The following is a 23787-nucleotide window of genomic DNA, read 5'->3' as shown; positions in this document are numbered from 1 at the left end:
TGGGTTCATATTAGAAAGATTTGTGTGTTTTGTAAACATGACTGAGAAAATCTATTGGAAGAGTTAGGAGGAAAATAAAGAACAAGGTGGAGATGCAGCATGTCTGCCCTGCCCTGTACCCACCCCTGGTCCAAAAGCACGGCTGACAGCTGCCTCCACTCACAGATGCGCCCTTGGGTGATAACTCTGTTCTTGGGTGTGCTGTTGCAGGTGGCGGTCAACGGGGCCAATCTGCAGAACGTCTTCATGCTGCTCACCTTGGAGCCTCTGCTGGCCAGAAGCCCCTTCCTGGTCCTTCACGTTCGCAGGAGCAACCTTGTTGGAGATGCCCTAAGAGAGCTGAGCATTCATTCTGATATTGATTTGAAAAAGCCTCTCAAAGTGAGCCCTTCAGTATATTTATCTAAGTAACCTTCCTGGGTTTCTTTAAACAGCATCAGATGAAGCAGCAGAGATCTTATTAAAATCATGGAGTGCAGCATTCATTATTTCTTTCATTCATTTTACAAGAATTTACTCACCTCCTTCTGTCCAGTCACCAAACAGACCATCTCAACTTGACATCAGATAAAATGCCAGTGGATTATTTGAGGGACTGTAGGGCCTTCTTTGTCTGCTCTTTTCTGGGTACCTGTTCCCACTCTACCAAAACCACGCAAACAGTAGCACTGCTAAAGCTTCAGTTAGGTAAAACTACCAAGCCAGCATCTAGGAAGTCTTTGGATGTCAAAAATTTAAGAAAAAGAAGGTAAAAAAGAAAACAGAAAAGTAGTGAAATTTTCTGGGCAGCTGGTCGTCTGTTCTGATAGGCCCGTTTTAGTACTCTGAAATGACTAAGAAATTGTCTTTCCTCATACACTATGCATGTTTGTGTTACCACTTAATGTATTCTTGGGGCTTAGCACAGTGCTTGGAACACAGCAGCTGGTCAGTAAATATTTAGTGAATTATTGAAGTTTTAGATCATTTACCTTTCCCTTCAGAAGACTTTCCTGTTTCCAATCCTGTTGTAAACTCCATTTCTGAAATGTAATAGACAAGAAACTGACGGTATCCATGAGACTGTCATCCTTTTCAGAATTTCAGTGGGTAGCATCAGTCCCATCAGTCTGCCTGGGAGTTCTCCCTAGAACTTCTGGGATAGATTTTTGATATTGCAAACAGAATGTACTCTCTTTGCCGCCTGTTTTCAATCACTAATTCAGATGAGACTCTTTTTGCTTGGTAGCATGTCTGAGTTAAGCCTTCTACTGGCATCCATATAATCGGAGTCCTTTATGCTCCTCCTGCTCTAGGCAACCTTGAGCACAGTATTCAGGATAATTTTTCTCTTTCTTTTTTTTTTTTAAAGCCGCACTGTGTGGCATGTGGGATCTTAGTTCCCTGATCAGGGATCATACCTGGGCCCCCTGCAGTGGAAGTGCAGAGTCTTAGCCACTGGACTGCCAGGGAATTTCCCAGGATAAGTTTTTTTAAGTGCTTTTTATTTTTAGCTCTGTGCCTGAGCGCTTCCAGTAAAGTGGGGATGATAATAGTAATTTCTGTGTGTAAGACTATTCTGAGGATTAGGTTAATAGAATTTAAGTGGCTGGCATGTAGAAAACTCTTAATAAATCTCGTCCTTTGGTTTGCTGTAGTGGTTACTGTGGTTGGGTCCAGCGTGCTCCATATAGATCTGTAATGGATCTCTTTATAGCCCCTCACAGATGTGTCTGCTTGAACTACTCTCTTCCCTTTCATATTCATCAGTTAGTTTAAGACCCCTACTGAGAGAGATTTCTGTCTTCACTCAGGTTAGTCATTGCTTTTCTCTGTGTGCCAGGACATTTACCTCTGAGTGTATCTGACTCTTTGAAAATATATTCTTGAATTGGTTTTTTTTTAATGTTTGCCTCTCTGCCCCAAATTGATGGTAAACTTTCTGTGGACATCTGGTAAGCTTCTGACTTTGTCTATGTCCCTTGAAGTGCCCAGTAAAATTTTGTGTGATTGTAAGTGTCTTGTTAATCAACAGATACACTTTGCAGTTTCATTGCAGCAGTGTATTCTTGTATTCTGTAACATCTTCCTTTCTTTGTCCTGACTTTGGAAAGAATTTGCAAAAAAAACCCCAAAAACCATAAAATGACAATGATTTCCATGAAGTATTAATTCTGCTTTCATTATTTTAAGGTCATTTTTGATGGTGAAGAAGCAGTGGATGCAGGTGGTGTCACAAAAGAGTTCTTTCTTTTACTGTTAAAAGAATTGTTGAATCCCATCTATGGAATGTTTACCTACTACCAGGATTCAAATCTCTTGTGGTTTTCAGATACGGTAAGTTAGTAATGTCATCATTCAACAGATAGATTGAACTAAACTTCCTTTTTGTTGTCAGACCAGTCCCTAGCCTTCTGACGTTTGCAAAGGGGAGCTATAACAAAGATAATCATTTAATGTGTATGAAGAGTGGATGCAGTCTTGCATGTTTCACCTGTTGCCAAGACCTCATAGTTGAGTTTTGTTGCCCATCAGTCTCATTTCCATTTCTAGTAGATAAGCTCCAAGCTTTGTAAATCCTTGAAGGGTAAAAAGAGTATGATAAAGAAACTGGTTTTATGACATATGAAAAGTAATTGTCAAATATACCTTATTTTAATAACAACAATAGTATGTGTATGGATACTTATACAGATATACACATACACTTTATTTTTGAAAATGCATCAGGAGAGCTAAGTTTTAAAAGGCATTCTCATTTCAAGCAGACTATAGTTTATTTCTTTTCCTACCAGACTTCTTTCCCTATATCTGCATTGTCTTGAAAAGTAGCCATTAGCCTCTTGTGGCTATTTAAATTTCAGTGTCATTTAGTTAAAATGAAATAATGCTTGTGCTTCCCTGGTGTCTCAGATGGTAAAGAATCCACCTGCAATGCAGAAGACCTGGGTTTGATTCCTGGGTTGGGAAGATCCCCCAGGAGAAGGGAATGGTAACCCACTCCAGTATTCTTGCCTGGAGCATTTCACATTCCCTCAGTTGTACTAACAACCATTCAGGTGCTCAGTAGACACACATAGAGGCTGGCATCTTGGACAGAGCAGAATAGAATGTTTCCATCACTGCAGGAAGTTCTGCTGGACAGCAGAGCTCTAAATGAAGATAAGCTGTTCTCTGTATCATAGGTGAGCTGTCAATGCTTAACTTTGTCTACATTGCATCTTTGGGGGACAGTTGAACTTTTTTTTTTAATACTTTCCACCTCCAATAAAAATCAGTATTATAAAACAGATCATTACTCTGTATTTGTGCTTGTGTTTATGTTAAACAATGGACATATATTAATTTTGTAACAGTATTCTAGTAAAATCTAGGGACTTTTTTTTTTAACCTCTTTTATGTCATTCACAAACATACATAGTTGAACTTTTGTTAGGGATATTTCTCTGTTTCAGAAGGTAACAATATTATAGATCTTTATTCTTTCATTCTGAAAATATTTTAAGGTAAATCACAGGTGGTTTTGAGGGTGCGAGCATGGCTTTTCTTGGTAACACATTTGCGCCTGTGTTGAAAGTGTTTCGTAGAGCACAACTGGTTTCACTTGATTGGCATAACGTGCGGACTTGCCATCTACAACTCCACTGTGGTGGACCTGCATTTCCCACTGGCTCTCTATAAGAAGCTACTGAACGTGAAGCCTGGCCTGGAAGACTTGAAAGAGTTGTCACCCACAGAAGGAAGGTACGAAGCTGAAAGATGGGAGCCTGGCGTGGAAAACTGAGATTAAAGGTTGAAAACACCACCTGTATAAGTTAGAGGTTGTCATTCGATTGTGCTGTGTATACTTTGTCTTAAGACGGAAGTCCACAGCTGCTGGCTTGAAACAACGCCTGGGTCACTCTAGGGACAGAAGGAGAAAGAGGAAAAGGGAAGTCATGGCTGCCCAGGAATCCAAACAATCTCTGCTTTTCTTATCCTGAACAAAATATAAGGATGTTGAGATTTGTCATGGTCCATAAATAGCAAGGGAGAAAGTATTGAAAAGGGAGCCTGTATTTTTTTCTTAAAAAGTACAGATTTCCCCATCGTTTTGTATTTCTCTTTTCTGTGTCTCCTTGACTTTCACACCATGACCACACCTGCTGTACTTCTGGTCACCAAATGTGTGTGGAGTTCTCTCCCACATGTCCAAATAATTCTGCACGGTGCCAGCTGGGTGTCCTACAACTTACCTCAGTTCTGACACCATCTACCTGGAGACAGAGTTGGATCCCACAGGTTAAGGGTTTCTAGTGCCCTCATCCCAGAGGAATTTACAAGGATTTGGGGAGCTCTGTGCTAAGGAACTGGGGGCAGAGACCAGTATATGTATTTTTTCTGTGATCTCATGGAGCCTTTTTTAGAAAGTAGTTTAATTGGGATATAATTTGCTTTCTGCACAATTCACCCAGTTAGAGTATATAATTCAGTGACTCTTAGTGCATCCACAGAGTTGTGCAGCCTTTACTCCATCAATTTTAGGATGTTTTCATCACCTGAAAAAGAAACGTGGTATTCTTTAGTCGACATTCCCAACTTCTTCATCCCCCAAGCCCTGCTGCTGCTAAGTCGCTTCAGTCGTGTCCGACTCTGTGCGACCCCATAGACGGCAGCCCACCAGGCTCCCCTGTCCCTGGGATCCTTCCAGGCAAGAGTACTGGAGTGGGTTGCCATTGCCTTCTCCACTCCCAAGCCCTAGGCAACCATTAATCTACTTTCTGTCTCTGTAGACATGCCTCTTCTGGATATTTCACATAAATGGAATCATACAATATGTGGTTTTTGGTGTCTGGCTTCTTTCACACAGCATGTTTTCAAGGTTCATCTGAGTTGTAACTTGTATCAATGTTTCATTTCTTTTTATTGTCAAATTATATTTTGTTTTATGGATATACCACATTTTGTCTATCCATTCATCAGCTGATGGACATTTGGCTTGTTTCTACAGTTTGACTGTTACCAATAGTGCTGTTATGGATGTTTTTACATACTTTTTGTGTAGACATAAGTTTTCATTTCTCTTGGGTATGTACCTAGGAGTAGAATTGCTAGGTCAAATGGTAACTCTATGTTTAGCCTTTTGAGGAACTTCCATACTATTTTCCAGAACAGTAGAGACATATTTTTAGTCATTTTCTTTCTGTCTCTTAAAAACTCCTTTTATTATGAGTTTCTGTGTATTGATTTTAGGTAGCATAAAGTGAAATTTAATATATAAAAAGACACCATATCCTTGGCTTTGTGTAAACAGTACAGTTCTTTTGACTTCAGCAGGAGATAACATCCCTTTTTTTTTTTTTTTTTTTTTTTTAATAAGGAAGGAATACTGATTTTAAGATGGAGATAGAGAAAGGGTAGTCTCTAAGGTGCTCTCTGGAAATGAGATGGTCACACCACCAGTGTAGGACACCAATACAGAGAAATCACAAGGGACTTGGGGCTGGGGAGCGAGGCACAGAGAGTGGTAAGAAAATTTAGAAGGAATATTAAAAAAATGGCAGAGGAGACCAGGCAGGGTTACTTTTTGATAACTGAGAGTGACAGAAATGTGTACTGTTTTCTTTGCCAACCTGGCTGAGAATGATATTTCAAGTAATGATCTTGGCTGGTTAAGTGAAAAAAGATTTAAATTCTGCATGAAAAATTTTCTTTCTGGGCAACTCGTTATGGAACTGCCAGACTCTGAGCTCACTAAAGTGTGAATGAAGTCTAGTTATAAGAATGTATTCTCATGACAGCTGCGATACGACCCTTGTTGGCATAAACAGATTTCAGTATTCTTTAATGTGGCAGGTAATAGAGTTCTTTGCACACAGAGCCCCTTGCATTAACAAGTAAGACTAGATTCCTAAGTGGACACAGTGATTTTGAAGCTTGTGTTTTATGATGGGAGGATTATCCTTCTAATGCATACAGATAAAGCCAATCTGTAGGAGGACCACTGCAGTATCATCTCCTCACTTATCTACTTCCAGAGTATACTAGGGTTAACATAAGTATGTCAGATACAAAGCTATCTGATTTTCTTTATAAATTTCAGTAAGATTTGTCACTAGGAACAGAGAAAAATTAATGAGCATCTTACAAGTCAGCTCTTGTAAGACGTTTTTTCAAAATATGTTTACTGTGACTTTCAGTCTACATTTATGTTCATTCAGGAACCTTCCTTCGTAGCATTTCCTTGCAAATAATCTGGACATGTGACTGGGATAGAAGCACTATTGCCATGTGTGATTTACCTCTTTTCTTTTCTCTGTCACACTGTGGTTAGGAGTCTTCAAGAACTGTTAGATTACCCTGGGGAAGATATTGAGGAGACTTTCTGTCTCAACTTCACGGTAAGGATTTTCTTTACTTACGAATGTAGCTGTCTCTTTTATCAGCTTCCAAGTCATAATTAGCTTAATTTTTCTCCAAATCAAAGAATAAATTCAGAGACTTCTCTGAACCAAACTGTTTTAGTCATAGTATCTTTTTATCATCAATGTATAGTTGTTGCAGAATATTAGTTACAAGTGTACAGTACAGTGATTCACAATTTTTAAAGGTTAAACTCCATTTATAGTTATTATAAAATATTTGCTATATTGCCTGTGTTGTAAAATATATTTTTATAGCTTATTTTATACCCAATAGTTTGTGTCTTAATCCCCTACCCTTATATTGTCCCGCCCCTCTTCCCTTCCCCAGTGGTAACCACTAGTTTATTTTCTAAATCTGTGAGTCTGCTTCTTTTTGTTATATTCATTAGTTTGTTGTATCTTTTAGATTCTGCCTATAAGTGACATCATACAGTACTTGTCTTTCTTGGTCTGACTTATTTCACTTAGCATAATACCCTTCATCCATGTTGCTGCATTTCCTTCTTTTTTATGACTGAGGAGTCATTGTGTACATAAGCCATTCATCTTTATCCTTTGATGTGTTGACAGACACTTATTTTATGTGCCTATCTTGGCTATTGTAAATAGTGTTGCTTTGAACATTGGGGTGTGCATGTATCTTTTTGAATTAGTATTTTTGTCCCTTTTAGATATATACTCAGAAATGGAATTGGTGGATCATATGAGTGTCAAAGTGTCCTGAATGTTACTGGAGTTCAGTAGATGTGTTGAATAAATGAATGAATGAATGATTAATCTACACACTTAAGAAAATTACTGAAGCATTATTCCTCTTTACTCCCATGTTGCTGTTTGTTGCTGTTGTTTAGTCGCTCAGTCGTGTCCAGCTCTTTGCGACCCCATGGACTGTAGCGCTCCAGGCTCCTCTGTCCATGGGGTTTCCCAGGCAAGAGTGCTGGAGTGGGTTGCCATTTCCTTCTCCAGGAGATCTTCCTGACCCAAGGATTGAACCCATGTCTCCTGCATTGGCGAGTGGATTCTTAACCACGAAGCCACCAGGGAAGCCCCTTTACTCCTATACATATAATTTATTTTCTACAGTTCATATTTTCTCTTTGCATTTATTGGCAACTCCATATCTTGAAACTGTCCTATAAAGTGCTGATGTTCTCTGATTCTTTCTCCTCCCAAGAATCTGCTGTGGTAATGTAAGTAGTAATTAAGCTACATTCGTTCCTAAGGCTTCTCAGTCATTTGGGGTCTAGAAAGATACGTAGTCAACAAAATTAAAACGTGTCTTTATTCCCCCTTAAATATAGATTTGTCGAGAAAGCTATGGTGTGATTGAACAGAAGCAGCTGATACCAGGAGGAGAGACAGTGACTGTGTGCAAGGAGAACAGGTTAGTCTTGACCCTTGACTATGCACATGTAACTTCATTTCTCTACACTTTTAAAGCCAAGACTAAAGTTAACTTTTCATCCCTTCTTCAGAGGGAATAAGAGTGCTAGGGCAAGTTTACAGATTTAATAGTGGAGGAAGCAGTGGACCTGGGTTTAGAAGGTAACTGTTTGTTCTGCATCTCTGTCTTACTGGCTTTGACCCTGGTCAAAGCACATAAACTACCTGATCTCAGTATCCTATCCTGTCAATACAGGGTTAAAATAACCGTTCTGCCTCCCTAATGGGAGACTAAGTGAGGTGATTATAGGAGAATATTTTGACATTTTGGAATGAATGAGCTCCCAGCATTTATAGAAGGTTTCCAGTATCCATCAGAGTGACTGGCACAAAAACGCTCCAAAAAATAATGTGTTGAATAACCGAATGTTATAAAAATGCTTACTTTTATTGGTGGTTTTCATTGATGAAGAGTTTGTAATATAGATTTTAAATTAAATTCTTTGTGCCTCATGAAAATTAGTACAAGTACATCTGATATTTTAGTACGATTTTCTGTGTTATCTCTTTGAAGGAGAAAAAAATTCAGTTTTGTTTGCTTTTGAATTAGAGTGAAGTTGTTGGCCATCTGCATGTTAATTAATTCAGTTTGCAAACCCTGAGTGCCTGCTCTGTGCCAGATCTATTGCTGGATTTAGGAAATAAGTGACTTTTATCCTCGGTACTAACTGGGAAGGGACAGCATAATGGATAATTGCAGTAGATTATGGTGCATGTGGTAGGTAAGGGATAGAACAAGTGCCATGGAACCAGAGCGAGAAGCCACAACACTTTCACTGAACATCGAAGAGTGTGAATGGGAAAAACACTTCAGGCACAGGGAATGATGTGAGTCTGAGTATCAAATTTAACACATGATAGAGAATGGTGAATACTTACTGGGTGGGGGCTAGTGTGTAGATTAAGGGTGGGTGCAGTAGTATTAGGGTGAAACTTGTCAAGACTTTAAGTGGTTTTGACGTGGGACTTGGTTGATCTGTTATAGAATGATAACTGGTGGCCATATAGAAATGGACCATGTGTGAGGAGACCCATAGGAGACTACTGAGGTAACTCAGGTGTTAGGTGGTGAGGGCCAAAATGAAGGCAGCAGGGATGCAGAGTCAGCTATGTGTTGGTTATGTAATGAACAGGAGCTAGTGCCTGATTATGTCTGGATCCTACTGGAGATGCATGTATTGATAACATGCATGTATTGAGGCTTCCAGTTTGGACAACAGGAAACAGAATCTGTAGAGCAGGGTGGAGAGGAAAAAGAGTTCCTTTTTGTGTATTTTTTTTTAGAGTTCCATTTTATAAATGTTGATTTTGACATGCCTGTGTGATATCTAGGTGATTTTGTTCAGCGCTGAAGATTTATGTATGTCTTGAGAAGTCTTTTTTTTAAAAATCAAGTCATAGTTTCTAAGTAGGATATTTCCTTTTTCTTTTTTGCTTTTCAAATTTTAATACAATTTTTAAAGGTTACTTTGCATTTGCAGTTATTAGAAAATATTGGCTACATTCCCCATATTGTACAACACATCCTTGAGCCTACCTTACACCCAATAGTTTGTACCTCCCACTCCCCAACTCCTGTGATGTTCCCCCTCCCTACCCTCACTGGTAACCACTAATTTGTTCTTTGTATCTGTGAGTCTGCTGCTTTTTTTGTTATATACACTGATCTGTTGTATTCACTGATCTGAAATCTTATTGTCAGTAGTTTGTGTAGTTACTTATGCCAGCCTTAACCACCAGTGAATCTGAAGTTTGCCTACACAAAGAAAAGCGTGGTGAAATAAAAAAGCAAGGATGGGAGAAAATGTATGTTCTTAGAAGAGTTATATATATTGGAACAGAAGGGAGACTCTTGTGATGAGGATTTAGAGATCATTAACACATTGGGTAGAGACAAAACTTCTTGACTTGAAGAAGTGGTGGGTGTGCAGAAAGATGAGGTAGGTGTCTCTCATCTTCCTGCAGAAAGGTGACGGAATGGTGGCCTCCACTTGGGAGGGTTATGAGTGAGGGAAGCCTGGAAGCAAGGGTTCACTGATGCTGTGGAAAAAGGTTACAGATGTAGAGAAGTTGGATGCTGTTTTGGGTATGTTGGGAAATGAAAGCTTTGGGTTTTAATTGGCTTCTTACTGTACATAGTTGCAAAGATGCAGAAAGAAATCCTATATAAGTGATGTATATTGGCTTCCTCCCATAAATCTTCCCTTTTGAAAGTAGGAGTGACAGAAAAACTGACAGGCCTTCTCTTCCATCCCTTTACATTTTAAAAAATAGCTAGAAGCCAAGGTGATCTAATGTAGCATTAGGTAATCTTTTTTGTCATGTAAACCTTCCAGACTACCCAGGAAGTGTCATCTTTGGGGAAAGTGGGAGCTATACCAGAGTTAGCTGAAATAATGCAGAAGTTGCCAAGGACCCAACAAAAACTGCTTCAGGTGATCTTGACCCTGGGAACCTAGTATAGAGGCTAGTCTTGTCTCAAGTAGGTATGTCACCAAGTTCGAGCTCGCTCTGTTCACTGCATGCAAGGCCAGTGAATCTTACAGACAAGGTGCTGAGGCAAGGAATATGACTTTATTTGGAAAGCTGGCTGACGGAGAAGATTGCAGACTGATGTCTCAAAATAACCATCTTGTCAGGGCCTGGATGTCAGGTTCTTTTATAGAACCAAAGGGAGAAGCAATGAGGAACTAAAGTCAAAAGGCAGAATAGAGAGGGAGAAGCAGTGAGGAAGTTAAGTAAAAAAGGGTCTTTGGTTTTACAGAACGTCTCCAGGAAGAGCCATGCTTTGGAAGGGCTATGTTCAGTTCAATCGCTCTTTGCTCGTTCTGTCTGACTCTTTGTGACCCCATGGACTGTGTGGCACACCAGGCTTCCCTGTCCTTCACCATCTCCCGGAGCTTACTCAAACTCATGTCCATTGAGTTGGTGATGCCATCCAACCATCTCATCCTCTGTTGTCCCCTTCTCCTCCTACCTTCAATCTTTCCTAGCATCAGGGTCTTTTCTAATGAGTTAGCCCTTGGCATCACGTGGCCAAAGTATTGGAGCTTCAGCTTCATAATCACTCCTTCCAGTGAATATTCAGGACTGATTTTCTTTAGGATTGACTGGTTTGATCTTGCTGTCCAAGGGACTCTCAAGAGTCTTCTCCAGAACCGCAGTTCAAAAGCATCAATGGAATGTATTAGTCTCTTCTGTTCTGTAGTCATTCACAGATGGGCAGGGTCAGATTATCTCTTATGAGCTGAAAAAAGGCACTTAAGTTTAACAGTCAAACAGAGTAGCAGGGTTCTTTGAGACAGGCCATTAAGTATGATTATAATAACTGCAAGGAAAAGCAACTCAAAGAAACAGTTCCAACATGGAGTCAGAATTATTTCTTCTCTGCAGCAGGTGTTTCATTGGAAACTCTTACTTGATAAGAATGTTTCAAAGCTAAAAGCACTTGTCCCTTCTTTATCTGTATAACATTGGTACTTTTATTAACTGTTAATTATTTGTTTAATAAAAACAGTATTATTCCATAGAATGTGATAATATTTTTAAAATTGGGAAATTTATGGCAGATCATAAAGTTGCTATAGGGCAGAATATAAGGCAGAATAACAGTGACAGTCTTTATTTTCTTGGACTCCAAAAATCACTGCAGATAGTTACTGCAGCCATGAAATTAAAAGATGCTTGCTCCTTGGAAGAAAAGCTATGACCAATCTAGACAGCATATTAAAAAGCAGAGACATTACTTTGCCGACAAAGCTATGGATTTTTCCAGTAGTCATGTATAGATATGAGAGTTGGATCATTAAAAAAAGCTGAATGCCAAAGAATTGATGCTTTTGAACTGTGGTGTTGGAGAAGACTCTTGAGAGTTCCTTGGACTGCAAGGGGATCAAACCAGTCAATTCTAAAGGGAATCAGTCCTGAATATTCATTGGAAGGACTGATGCTGAAGCTGAAGCTCCAAACTTTGGCCACCTAATGTGAAGAACTGACTCATTGGAAAAGATGTTGATGCTGGAAAAGATTGAAGGCAGGAGGGGAAGCAGATGACAGAGGACAAGATGGTTGAATGGCATCACCGACTCAATGGAGATGAGTTTGAGCAAGCTCCGGGAGTTGCTGAAGGACAGGGAAGCCTGGTGTGCTGCATTCCATGGGGTCACAAAGGGTCAGACATGACTGAGCAACTGAACTGAACTGATAAAGTGGCTTTTGGGTTCAGGTGATCTTGTTACTGAGTCCAAGTACTCTGCTCACTGAACAACAAACCAGTAAATCAGAGAGATGAGGTGTTGAGACAAAGAATACAACTTTATTTGGGAAGCTGGCTGACAGAGAAGATGGCAGACTGCGTCTCAAAATAACTGTCTTGTTGGGGTCTGGGCCTCAGGTTCTTTTATAGAACCAGAGAGAAGCAATGAGGAACTAAAGTCAAAAGGCAGAATATAGAGTGGGAGAGTCAATGAGGAAGTTAAGTAAAAAGGGTCTTCAGTCTTGCAAAACATTTCTGGGAAGGGCCAGCCTTTGGAAGGGGTGTGTTGAATCTCTTCTTTCTCTCCCTTGTTTTGTTTTTTTTTTTTTTTTTTTTTTTTCGGCAGTCATTTGCAAGTGGGCAGGGTCAGGTTATCTTTCTATGAACTGAATAAAGACAGTTTAACAGAGTGGCAGGGGCCTTTGAGGCAGGCCACTATATATGGTTATAACAGCAACAGCAACAAAAAACAAGTCAAAGAGACAGTTCCAGCATGGAGCAGACTTGGTTCTTCTCTGTAACAATTCTTCTTCCTTCCTGGTTTTGGTTCTCACTTTTTAACGTATATGTGTATGTATGTAGATACATCTATAGCCTTTAGACTTTTCAAAGGATATCTGAGCTTTTGCATCAGGTTTCAGACAATATAGTGTGTGCATCATTTGTTATGAGCTAACAGTAGGCTAGGCAAGCAACCTGAGGTAGGGCACATTCAGAATTTCTTCACTTTCTAGTGAGTCTTCCAAATGCCCTGTGTGTTGGATACACCCGGTGGGGAAAGAGTGTTCTTGTGTGGGCATAGGCAATTTGTGATATAGTCTGCAGAGGAGGCAGGTATTGGGACTTAACCCTCTTTTTTCGTGTCTTTATAAAATTGTTTCTCCTAGAGACTTTTTGTCTCTGCCTGTTTTGTTCTCTTTCTCTTTGTGGGTCTGAGTTTTTTTCTTTCTGTCTCTTTGCTTTCTCTCACTGTCACTCTGTCTCCTTATTCAGTAGGTATTTCTTTGAATCAGCAATTGAATTGACCTAATAGTTGAGACACAATCTATGCAGGAATACTGAAGTATAACCCAGTTTGTTTAGGGTATTAAAAAGCTGTTCTCAATTGCAACCATAAATGAAATATGAAGACAAAATTAGTTAATTGAATCGAAAGGGGTTCAGAGAAATACACATGGGCAGAGGGATCTGGGGTGGGGGGGAGATGGATATGAGTAGAGCTCTTGAGAGGACTGCTAAGATCTGGATACTAGAGAACAGAGACGAGAACGTAATAAAAAGGGAAAGATGCTCGGTAAAGTTTGCAAGCAAAGAAGTCTCATGATAGAAGTGGGTCTGTGGCACACTTTCTTTCTTCATCTTTTTTTCCTTTTCCACCATTTTTATCTTTTGCTGACAGTTGGGCAAAAGGCCCTGCAGGCCTGCAAGCCCAGTCTCGAGACTGAAGAAAAAAATCTGGAGTCAGCAGCAGAGACGTCAGTGGTTTAGTGGATGCGGGTTCTTACATGTGGGAAGCAAGATCCTGGAGTGATTGGTATACCACCTGTGTGGCAGATGGCAGGCGGGACGTGGCGCCGTCTCTGCTTCTGGGGAAATGGGGAGGTGGGTGCCAGTCATCAGGGGATGGATGTGAGGTTGGCTCTTAGTTATCAGGGAAACCAGCAAGGGGAGGACGTGCCCCTCAACACCCCTTTGATAAGTGATCTCAGTGGAGATGTTCTGACCTAGTCATGAGCCGGGGCCTGGGATGAGTATGTGGAAGGTCAGTTACATGAGTAGGGTGTGGGTGAAGCAGGCACAGGTTGAGCAGGGCTTGTACAGAGCCCAACAGCACCGCCATCCTGAGTGTCCTGACAGTACACTGACGTACACTCACTCCTGGACATTACTCATCCTATGCGTGGTCCTCAGAACCAGTGCAGAGAGCACTGACTTAAGTCAGTGGGTTCCTTTTCTCTTTCTTTGCAGTTGTTTGCCCCTAATTGACTTCAGGGCTGCTTCTACAAAACATTTTCCATAAGGATGTTCTGATGACATACAGGTTCCTTAAAAGAAAGAGAGTATATAACTTCAAGGGAGTAATAAGGGGACCTACATTATTCTTTTACTTATATTACAAAACTCCATTATTCTGTTACCATGACTTTCTTAAAGAAATTAGCTTCTCTCTTTCTAAAAAAGTTTTTATTTTTTATTTATTTTTTTTCCATTTATTTTTATTAGTTGGAGGATAATTACTTTACAATATTGTAGTGGTTTTTGTCATACATTGACATGAATCAGCCATGGATTTACATGTATTCCCCGTCCCGATCCCCCCTCCCACCTCCCTCTCCACCTGATTCCTCTGGGTCTTCCAGTGCACCAGGCCCGAGCACTTGTCTCATGCATCCAACCTGGGCTGGTGATCTGTTTCACTATAGATAATATACATGTTTCAATGCTGTTCTCTCGAAACATCCCACCCTCGCCTTCTCCCACAGAGTCCAAAAGTCTGTTCTGTACATCTGTGTCTCTTTTTCTGTTTTGCATATGGGGTTATCGTTACCATCTTTCTAAATTCCATATATATGTGTTAGTATACTGTATTGGTCTTTATCTTTCTGGCTTACTTCACTCTGTATAATAGGCTCCAGTTTCATCCATCTCATTAGAATTGATTCAGATGAATTATTTTTAATGGCTGAGTAATATTCCATGGTGTATATGTACCACAGCTTCCTTATCCATTTGTCTGCTGATGGGCATCTAGGTTGCTTCCATGTCCTGGCTATTATGAACAGTGCTGCGATGAACATTGGGGTGCACGTGTCTCTTTCAGATCTGGTTTCCTCGGTGTGTGTGCCCAGAAGTGGGATTGCTGGGTCATATGATAAAAAAGTTTTTAAATCTTTGTGTTGTAAAATGTGCTGTTGTTTTAAATATTGCCAGGCAGAGGGGATTCCTATTTTTATTGCCAAGACACTGTGTTTGAAATTAGAGTAGGGAATAGCTTCTATGTTAGATGGAAGTTTGGGTTGTCACTTTTCTGGGTTGCTAGCACTCGCTGAGCACACAGTGAGGTCATCCACACCACTTTAGGCACTATTGTCCATGACTGTCCTTGGTGACAGGAGGCCAACCCCCTCGCTGTCACAGTTACCTGTTGGACAGACTTCTGAGACTCTAGTGTGGTTATTGCCACATTATTAATATTGCTGTCATAGTCAGGGACAGACAGAAAAAGACGTGAATTAGTGCTTGTTTGTTTCCTTTTCCCCTTTATCTTTAATGTTATAAGGGGCTTCCCTCATAGCTCAGTTGGTAAAGAATCTGCCTGCAATGCAGGAGACCCTGGTTCGATTCCTGGATAGGGAAGATCCCCTGGAGAAGGGAAAGGCTACCCACTCCAGTAGTTTGACCTGGAGAATTCCATGGACTATACAGTCCATGGGGTTGCAAAGAGTCGGGCACAACTGAGCAACTTTCTCTTTCACTTAATGTTGTGAAAGGTAGAAGTGTTATCATCAAAGCATGCTGAGATCCTGGAAAGAAAGGTTGTATATGATGGTGAAAGATTAATCGTTTCCTTTTGACTGTCACATGCCATAATCTTGTCACTGGGTATTTTCATAAATTAGTCTAAGAAAATGAAGTGAGAGAACCAAAGGAATAATACCTGCTGTATTTTTAACTTGAGCAGTTGTATATAGAGATGCTGCTGGCATTGAAGCTGTTTTTATTGAGCTAGCAGTAAGATATTTGCTGTTACCACTGCCCTGGAGGAAAATGACAGAAGGATACTAATTCTGTATCCATAATTTATTATATTCCATTTGGTCTTAAAATTGCTTTCTTTGCTTGGACAAGAGCTGCAGACAGACAAATGAATTTTAAGCATCCAGGTAAAAGAACACCCTTGGGTGATTGCTGGTGACCACTGGCATCTTAGCTAAATCTTGCCACAAATGGTAGTCACATCTGGATAATACTGTACTACATGACTTAAGTATTTCTCACACTCTGTAACATGGTGTTATTACCATCAATTTTAAAAACACCCACATGTCATTCTAGATTCCTTCCAGTTTAACTCAAGTTAATAAAATCAAATGCAATCAATATCTTCCCCAGTTTCTTCCATATTAAAAAGAGGATTATATGACATGTGTGTATACTCAGTCATGTCCAACTCTTTGCAACCCCGTGGACTGTAGCCTGCTAGGCTTCTCTGTCAATGGAATTTTCCAGGCAAGAATACTGGAGTGGATTGCCATTTCCTACTACAGGGGATCTTCCCAACCCAGGGATCGAACCCAAGTATAGTGTGTCTCCTGCATTGGTATGCACATTCTTTACTGTGCTACCTGGAAAGCCCTAAAGAGATGATGAGGAGAGGAAATAGTAAAAAAGAGATGCCAGTTTTTCCTGGTGGTGCTAATGTTAAAGAACGAGTCTGCCAGTGCAGGAGACATACGAGATGCAAGTTCCATCCTTGGATCAGGAAGATCCCCTGGAGAAAGGCTTGGCAACCCACTCCAGTATTCTTGCCTGGAGAATCCCATGGATGGAGTACCCAGGCGGGCTACAGTTCATAGGATGCAGAGAGTCAGACCTGACTATGGTGACTTAGCACACAGCACAGCTTAAGGTAAGTGCTCCAGTCAGTCAGTCAGTTCAGTCGCTCAGTCGTGTCCAACTCTTTGCGACCCCATGAACCGCAGCACTCCAGGCCTCCCTGTCCATCACCAGCTCCTGGAGTCCACCCAAACCTATGTCCATTGAGTCGGTTGATGCCATCCAACCATCTCAGCCTCTGTCGTCCCCTTCTCCTCTCTGCCCTCAATCTTTCCCAGCATCAGGGTCTTTTCCAATGAGTCAGCTCTTCACATCAGGTGGCCAAAGTATTGGAGTTTCAGCTTCAACATCCGTCCTTCCAATGAACGCCCAGGACTGATCTTCTTTAGGATGGACTGGTTGAATCTTCTTTCAGTCCAAGGGACTCTCAAGAGTCTTCTCCAACACCACAGTTCAAAAGGCACCTAGATTCTATAAAGAGAATGTGAGAATAAAACCCACACATGACAAACACTTCTAGCTCCTTAAGATCAACTGAAGTTAGGAATGCTGAGACTTCACTTGATTTCTTGAGATAGTCTATGGGAGGTGTAATCTTTAAGATCTGCATGGTACTTGTGCTGGGCTGTTACAGGAATAGCAGATAATTAAAATGCTAGTAACATTTCTCGAGTGCTTCCCATAGTTGAAGAAACTGAGGCACGGAGAGGTATAAGTTACTTGCTCAGGTTTACATGGTTAGAAGTCCAGAGTTCAAAAACCAGAGCCGAGAATCAAAGCCATTTTGTTTGAGTGAGAGCTTATGCTCTCAGCACATTGCCGCTAAGAGGCCAAGACCAGAGTTTCAGGGTCCCTGTGTCTCTTCATCCCTTGAAGATAAATAACTTGAAGAATTTGCTGTTTTCAGTTCAGACAGACTATGCAATTTTTTAAAGACAAAGCTGGCATAGTTGAAAACATACTATATGTGTATAAAACTGTATGTCTGAATTTTTTAATTTAGGTTGAGATAATGCTTATATCTGTAAATTTATTATAAAGCCCTCATGGACAGTCTTAATAATGCCTGCACAGCCTGCTATGTGAATGTTTTCCCTACTTTCCTTTTTGAGTGTCTGGCTTGTTTCTGTGTTCTTTTTTTCCTTCCCTTTATTTCTTTCTCTTCCCCTTCCTTCGTTTTTAATAAAACTGTATCAGACATCTTAAGTATAAAACTTTGTTTTTAAAATTGCTCTTTAATGATAAGGTTCCAAGGGTGAAATGGAATTAGTGTATATCATTTTGAATCTGTGGCTACTTTTGCTAAATTGATTTTGCTTATGAATTACACCAGCTTATACATTATCATCAATGTATGAGAATACTACTCTATTTCATCTAATCCTTAAAGATACTGAGTGTTCTTTTTTTAAAAATGGAGTCTAATAAGAATCTTGAGTTCACTTGTAAAATTTTGTATTTCTCCCATACATAAGCTTCTTTACATAGTCTACATAGCATTGGTTCATTTTTCTGATGTTTACCTTTAAAATATTTTTCTTAAAAAAAGTGAATTAGATAGAAGTGATCATTGCACAATATTTTAATGAATTAAAAGCCACTGAATTGTTCATTTTAAATGGCTAATTATGTTTTGTGACTTTCATTTCAATAAAAAAATGTTTGTGTCCATATGTATGCACGTGCAAACGTGTCTGTGTATGCTTGATGGTAAACCTTGAGTCCAGGAGAGCTGCTACACTGTGCGTGGGCTGTGAGCGTCAGCCTGCTGCAGTCTTCTGCATAATGCTCATAGAGACTGAGTTGAATGCGTAATGCATGCTGCCTTTCTTTTTGTCAGTTATGTTGTGTGTTGCTTACTAATTTGGGTCTATAATGGATTAAAAGTGGTTTATGAGTGAGAGTGTTTGACCTGCCATAAAGGGAGGGTATTCTGCTACATACTAACATGCAAGTTTTATGGCTGCCTGAGGAACTATCAAATAAGCAATTCAGGAAACAGAGGGGAAAGATCAACCCAGTTAGGAAATGGTGGAAATTGCTTGACATTATGAACGGCATCACATATGTGCCTGTATCCTGAGAAAAGTGGCCAACAGTGGTATGAATGGTAGCTAGAAAACCCCATAGCTAAACTTGTATATATAAGTGAAAGAAAGATCCAGACCTTGCTGGAAGCCTGGACCACTTAGTACTGTCCTTTCAGGATGTGTCTTGCTGCCCTGAACAGGATTGCAGTGTTTCCATTTTTTAAAGTAGTCTGCTGACGTCCTTTATATATTTCTATATTAAGACAAAATGATTTTCTTATGATTTATATGAACTTTTTTTGTATTTGTATTTTATTGCACATTTTATTCCCTTTGCTGCTTGCTATTAAAAATGTGAAGTCTTTTTAAATTTTTATAACCTCTTAAATTTTTGTGTTGTCATGTCTGTTGATTATTTCTTTTGGTCTTAAGTCACTCTAGACTTAACCTTTCCCTGTCCAGTAATTGATTAATGAATAATAATATATTTTCTTCCATTAAAAATTTTCTTTTGAGTCCCTAGTTTAAGATAAAAATCGTAATTGTTTCCATATTAGTAAACAGTTAGGTGAAGATTAGGGTAGTTATATGGTTCTAGATCCAGTTTGGGTTTTGATTTGAAGTGTAGTAAATAAAATGTTAATATGGGAAGAATTGAAACTTTTGTGATATTCAGTCTTAACTTCCAAAGACCTGTTTTGCATTTCTTTGTGATATTCTATTTTTTTTTCCATAGGTTGCATACATTTTTAATTGGTTTTTAGAAATATTTTAATTTCATATATCATGAGAGCCTTTTGCATGTATTTTTACCACTATTAAAGTTCCTAGAAATAATTAGTGGTTTTTATATATTTATCTGGTAACTGATCAGTTCCTCAAACTTACTGAATGTGATTCAACTGATTCTCTTGGGCTTTCTATATAAAATCACAAATCTTCCAAAATTTTTTATTTTCCCCACTAATTACACACCTTATTTGTTTCACTCATTTTTATTTTTGTAGGACCTAGAAAAACAAGTCTTTTATTCCTAGGGATAAGAAATGAATATTGACTTTTATTAGGTTTTTTTTTTTTTGCTTCTGTTCCAGATAGGCATGATTAAGATAATCATTTACTTCTTCTATAATAAATTATTTTGATTTTCTCTTTTTGTTGTCTTGACCCTAAGGAAGATTGTTGCATTAAGGTTTTATTCAACTATTGCAATTAGCAACAGGTCAGAGCTTCCTTGCATTCCCTAAGGTAAATTGGTCTAATGTCACTCCTGAATAATTTTGACCCTCAAGGAAAATGAAAGAAAACACATCTGTGTGTTTAAAATTTGGGGGGAGTCACTTTTAATTTTATACTTGATTTAGAATGCCCAGATATAAAGTTGAAATAGCCTTTATATGCATAATATCTTTTATTCTTTCTGGGAGGAAATAAAAATCTGATTTTTATATTGAGGAAGACCTTTTATTGAATTTACTTGTTTACGAATGAAAGGCCACATTCTTAAAGAATAAAATCCTAAATTTACAAATATAATGATATGTATTTTCTCCCCTTTTGTAACTTACAAGAGGACTGAACTTCAAATCTTCCTCTTTTATCTTTCATATAATAACAACAATGTTAATAACAGCTGAAGTACTTTAAGCATTTAGTGTCTGATGCTGGTCTATGAGCTTTATGTAAATTAACTGGTTTGTTCTCCATAATAACCTGTGAGGAAGGAACTGTTACTATCCCCTTTTATAGATAAGGAGAAACTGAACACAGATTAATTAAATTGCTCATCATTGCTAATAAGAGGCAGAGCTGGGATTTCATTCCAGGCAGTCAAAGAATGAGTCCTTTTGTTTTTTGAAAATACTGTTTTATTAACACCACAGTGGTAAACAACTTTATGCTTAAATTTCTTTAAGATCACACAGTTCAAAACCCACAAAGCAGCTGAGTATTTACATTAAATGTGTCTTCCTAAAAATCCTTTGTTGTATGCCAATCTGTTCCCAAGCAGTAAAATTTGATTATGCACCATTTTATATTAATATGTCACCTTTACATAGCAAAATAATGAAGGCACAGCTAACACAAGCAAACTTAAACCCCCTCTACTTCTGAGCTGCAGATGGGGACACACAGTTGGATTGGTTCTTCAAGTATATATTTTTTTTCCCAAACATTAGCTTCAGTGAAGAGTTCTGATAATTTTCACAGCTACATTCTAAAAGCTACAAGACAAAAAGACATCACACAATTCAAAGTACATAACATTGGATACACATGCTTTACGGAATTTACTAGAATTCTACATTTTTTCAAGTAAATTAATACTTCTAAAATACTAGATAAAGGGATTTAATACTTAAACAATTGCGATTTGTTTTACACCTTTGTAAATAGACATTACCAAGAAAACACATAAACACGAGACCGTAAATAATGAACACCTACGTTGACAATATTGTACAGGTCATACACCCTCCTTCTCAGAACCAAATATTCAGAACAGTCTTTAGAATCTGAAGTGGCAGTTTTCTGAGCCTTATTAACAGTATTGTCATGATCTCCAGCACCGGCTTCCTCCGTCCCATCTCTCTTCTCTGAAGTGTAAAACTGATGTCCGCATTACAAAAACAAAGTCTTAAAGATGAGATATGTCTTGAGTTCTACTGCTGCTACGCTGGAAAAAATGCAAAACTAAAGAAATTGAAGAATTCGGCATTGAGAACACGTTCGATCTCGGCTTGGGTGTTCCGTGCCTAGTGCGATGATACTGTGATGAAAGGATTTTCAAAGTGACGTTCTTTAATTCACATCTACTTGACACCCTTAGTAAGTCTCAACTCCAGTCCTCACAGAAGAGATCATGAAAAATCATTTTAACTCATTTTCAACACCTGTTGGTATATTTGTGTTCAAATTGGAAATCAAATTTGAGACGCGCTGGGCATAATCTGATTGCGTCAATTTCATAGCATTTTAAGAATTTCAGAATTGATTCCTACTGTACTTTGGTCCAAAACATGAGCCGTTCAAGTCCACCAATGTGTACAAAATAATAGTAATCGGGGTTTTAAATCTGCGTCGTCATTCTCCTCTGCAATCTCTGCCCCTGCTTATTTCTTGGCGTCATCAGGCGCTGCAGAGTGGGGACCCTCATCTTTGGCGGCAGCGGTCGCCGCAGCCTCCGCCGCAGGCTCTTCTTCCTCCTCGTCCTCGTCCTCTCCCTCCTCCTCATCCTCGTACTCTTCATCCTCCTCCTCCTCCTCCTCACCCTCTAAGGTCCATGCACACCCCTCCATCTCACCGGTGAGCTCTTGGATTTTAGCAAGTAAGGGCTTATAGATGTCGTTGTACTTTTTCTCCAGAGCCTGGAATTCCTTGTCAAATTTGGCTTCTATCTTATCGCATCGCTTCTGCAGCTTTTTGAGGGCCAGGACTCGGCATTTCACCGAGTTAGGCAGGCTCTCGATAAAGTCATTTCTAGGCTTTGGTGCATTCTCTGCAGGGGTCTGGGGCTCCTCAGCCGTCTGACCGACCGCACCGTCGGAGTCGCTGGACGCGCTGTCAGAATCTGCCCCCTGCGCACCGCCCTCCGCCATTACCTCCTCTGGTGCCGCGTCCGCCGCCGCCGCCGCCGCCGCCGCCTGGCTCGGCTCCGTGGAGCCCTGGTTCTGCGAGTCGGCCATGTTCGAGGAGCAGCGCAGAGGTCTGGGTGGCTCCCACAGAGACCGGCACCCGGACTGCACCAGCGCGATGCTGCGGCTGCGGCAAGCGGCAAGCGGCGCTGACGTCGGCCGCGGCGGTGACGTCTGCGGCCCCGCCCGCTCCCCCCGCGGGCCCTGGACTGGCTCCCCATAATCAGCTGACGGTGGGGCCCTCGAACCGCACCAGCAGCCTCCTGTTGCTACCCTGCTCTCCTCCGCACTGCGGCCAACGTCAGGACCCGTTTCCTAGCTACCCTGCCTCCCCCCATCTGCCCGCGCAAATCCCTCCCCCAGTAGAGAGGACCGGGGGTGGCGGCAGGTGTCCGCGGCAATTTTTCACGAACTGTGTGGACGGGCTTAGCCTCTGCCGCTTGGCTCCTCTAGCTCACACAGGTGCTTATATACATCTGCCAGTATATCTGTCTTGGCATTTGTCTCCATCTCTGTAGCTGGCGTTGGCATCTCGGGCTTACTCTTGGGGACGCGGCTTTGATCACGTCAGATTTCACCGAAGTCCCTGCCAGACAGTAGAAGAGGCCTGGGGTATCTGTCTCCATTCCACCCCCTTAGGGACCTGCGGGGAAATTGCACAGTTTTCAGTCCTTTCTCCCCTCGTCCCACCCTCAGCAGCCCCTCTTGCCCCTCTCGCAGCCTAGTGGCATATATACCGGTAGTACAGTCTTCTTTCAGTTAGGCGGACGCTGTAAGCAGTTTTGGAGCCATTTGACCAGGAAATGTCTGAAACCCTGGGTATCCTGCAGTGTTCCAGAAGGCTCCTCAGAAGCCTTGTCCTGTGGGGAGGAATAAAGCTGGAGGAGGGCCAGAGAAAGCAAAGCTTTCTAACGCTGGAGGCCCAGGGTAAGGGGCCCCCTGCCTTATCGGGGATGAGGCGCATGTTTAACAGTGCCTTTTGCTGGGGATGTGCAGTCACACACGTACACACTGGCGTTGTCCCCAGGACATGGTTGAGCACCTGCTCCGAGGGTCTGACTGGTAATTTGTATATGAGAGCGATAAAAAAAAAAAAAAAGCTATCGAATATTAATCTCATGTTTTCTAACAGTCAAATGAGTGTTTGCTGGGGATGTGCAGTCACACACGTACACACTGGCGTTGTCCCCAGGACATGGTTGAGCACCTGCTCCGAGGGTCTGACTGGTAATTTGTATATGAGAGCGATAAAAAAAAAAAAAAGAGCTATCGAATATTAATCTCATGTTTTCTAACAGTCAAATGAGTGTTTGCTGGGGATGTGCAGTCACACACGTACACACTGGCGTTGTCCCCAGGACATGGTTGAGCATCTGCTCTGAGGGTCTGACTGGTGATTTGTATATGAGAACGATAAAAAAAAAAGCTATCGAATATTAATCTCATGTTTTCTAACAGTCAAATGAGTAGACAGTTTCCTATTT

General features: G+C 40.5%; 2 protein-coding genes across 5 annotated transcripts in view; one reads left to right on the top strand and one right to left on the bottom strand.

The window, feature by feature from the left end:
- Positions 1-23787, top strand: part of HERC3 (HECT and RLD domain containing E3 ubiquitin protein ligase 3) — a 189377-nt gene that overhangs the window by 144467 nt on the left and 21123 nt on the right. For all 4 annotated transcript variants that reach the window (XM_061164417.1, XM_061164418.1, XM_061164415.1 and 1 more), the window contains 5 exons: positions 211-381; positions 2173-2316; positions 3557-3723; positions 6293-6359; positions 7685-7767. In XM_061164417.1, coding sequence (XP_061020400.1) covers positions 211-381; positions 2173-2316; positions 3557-3723; positions 6293-6359; positions 7685-7767 — 632 coding nt within the window. The remainder of the gene's footprint in view (positions 1-210; positions 382-2172; positions 2317-3556; positions 3724-6292; positions 6360-7684; positions 7768-23787) is intronic.
- On the bottom strand, positions 20514-22438 carry NAP1L5 (nucleosome assembly protein 1 like 5). The gene has a single exon (XM_061164414.1). The coding sequence runs from the start codon at positions 22352-22354 to the stop codon at positions 21782-21784; it is 573 nt and encodes a 190-aa protein (XP_061020397.1). The 5' UTR covers positions 22355-22438; the 3' UTR covers positions 20514-21781.

This window comes from Dama dama, chromosome 17, assembly GCF_033118175.1.
Source record: "Dama dama isolate Ldn47 chromosome 17, ASM3311817v1, whole genome shotgun sequence".
NCBI lineage: Eukaryota > Metazoa > Chordata > Mammalia > Artiodactyla > Cervidae > Dama > Dama dama.
Note: the sequence above shows the minus strand (reverse complement) of the source record. Positions and strands in the feature narration are given on the sequence as shown.

Excerpts from the sequence above, each read along its gene's own strand:
- NAP1L5 (XM_061164414.1), bottom strand. The coding sequence starts at position 22,354 with ATGGCCGACTCGCAGAACCAGGGCTCCACGGAGCCGAGCCAGGCGGCG.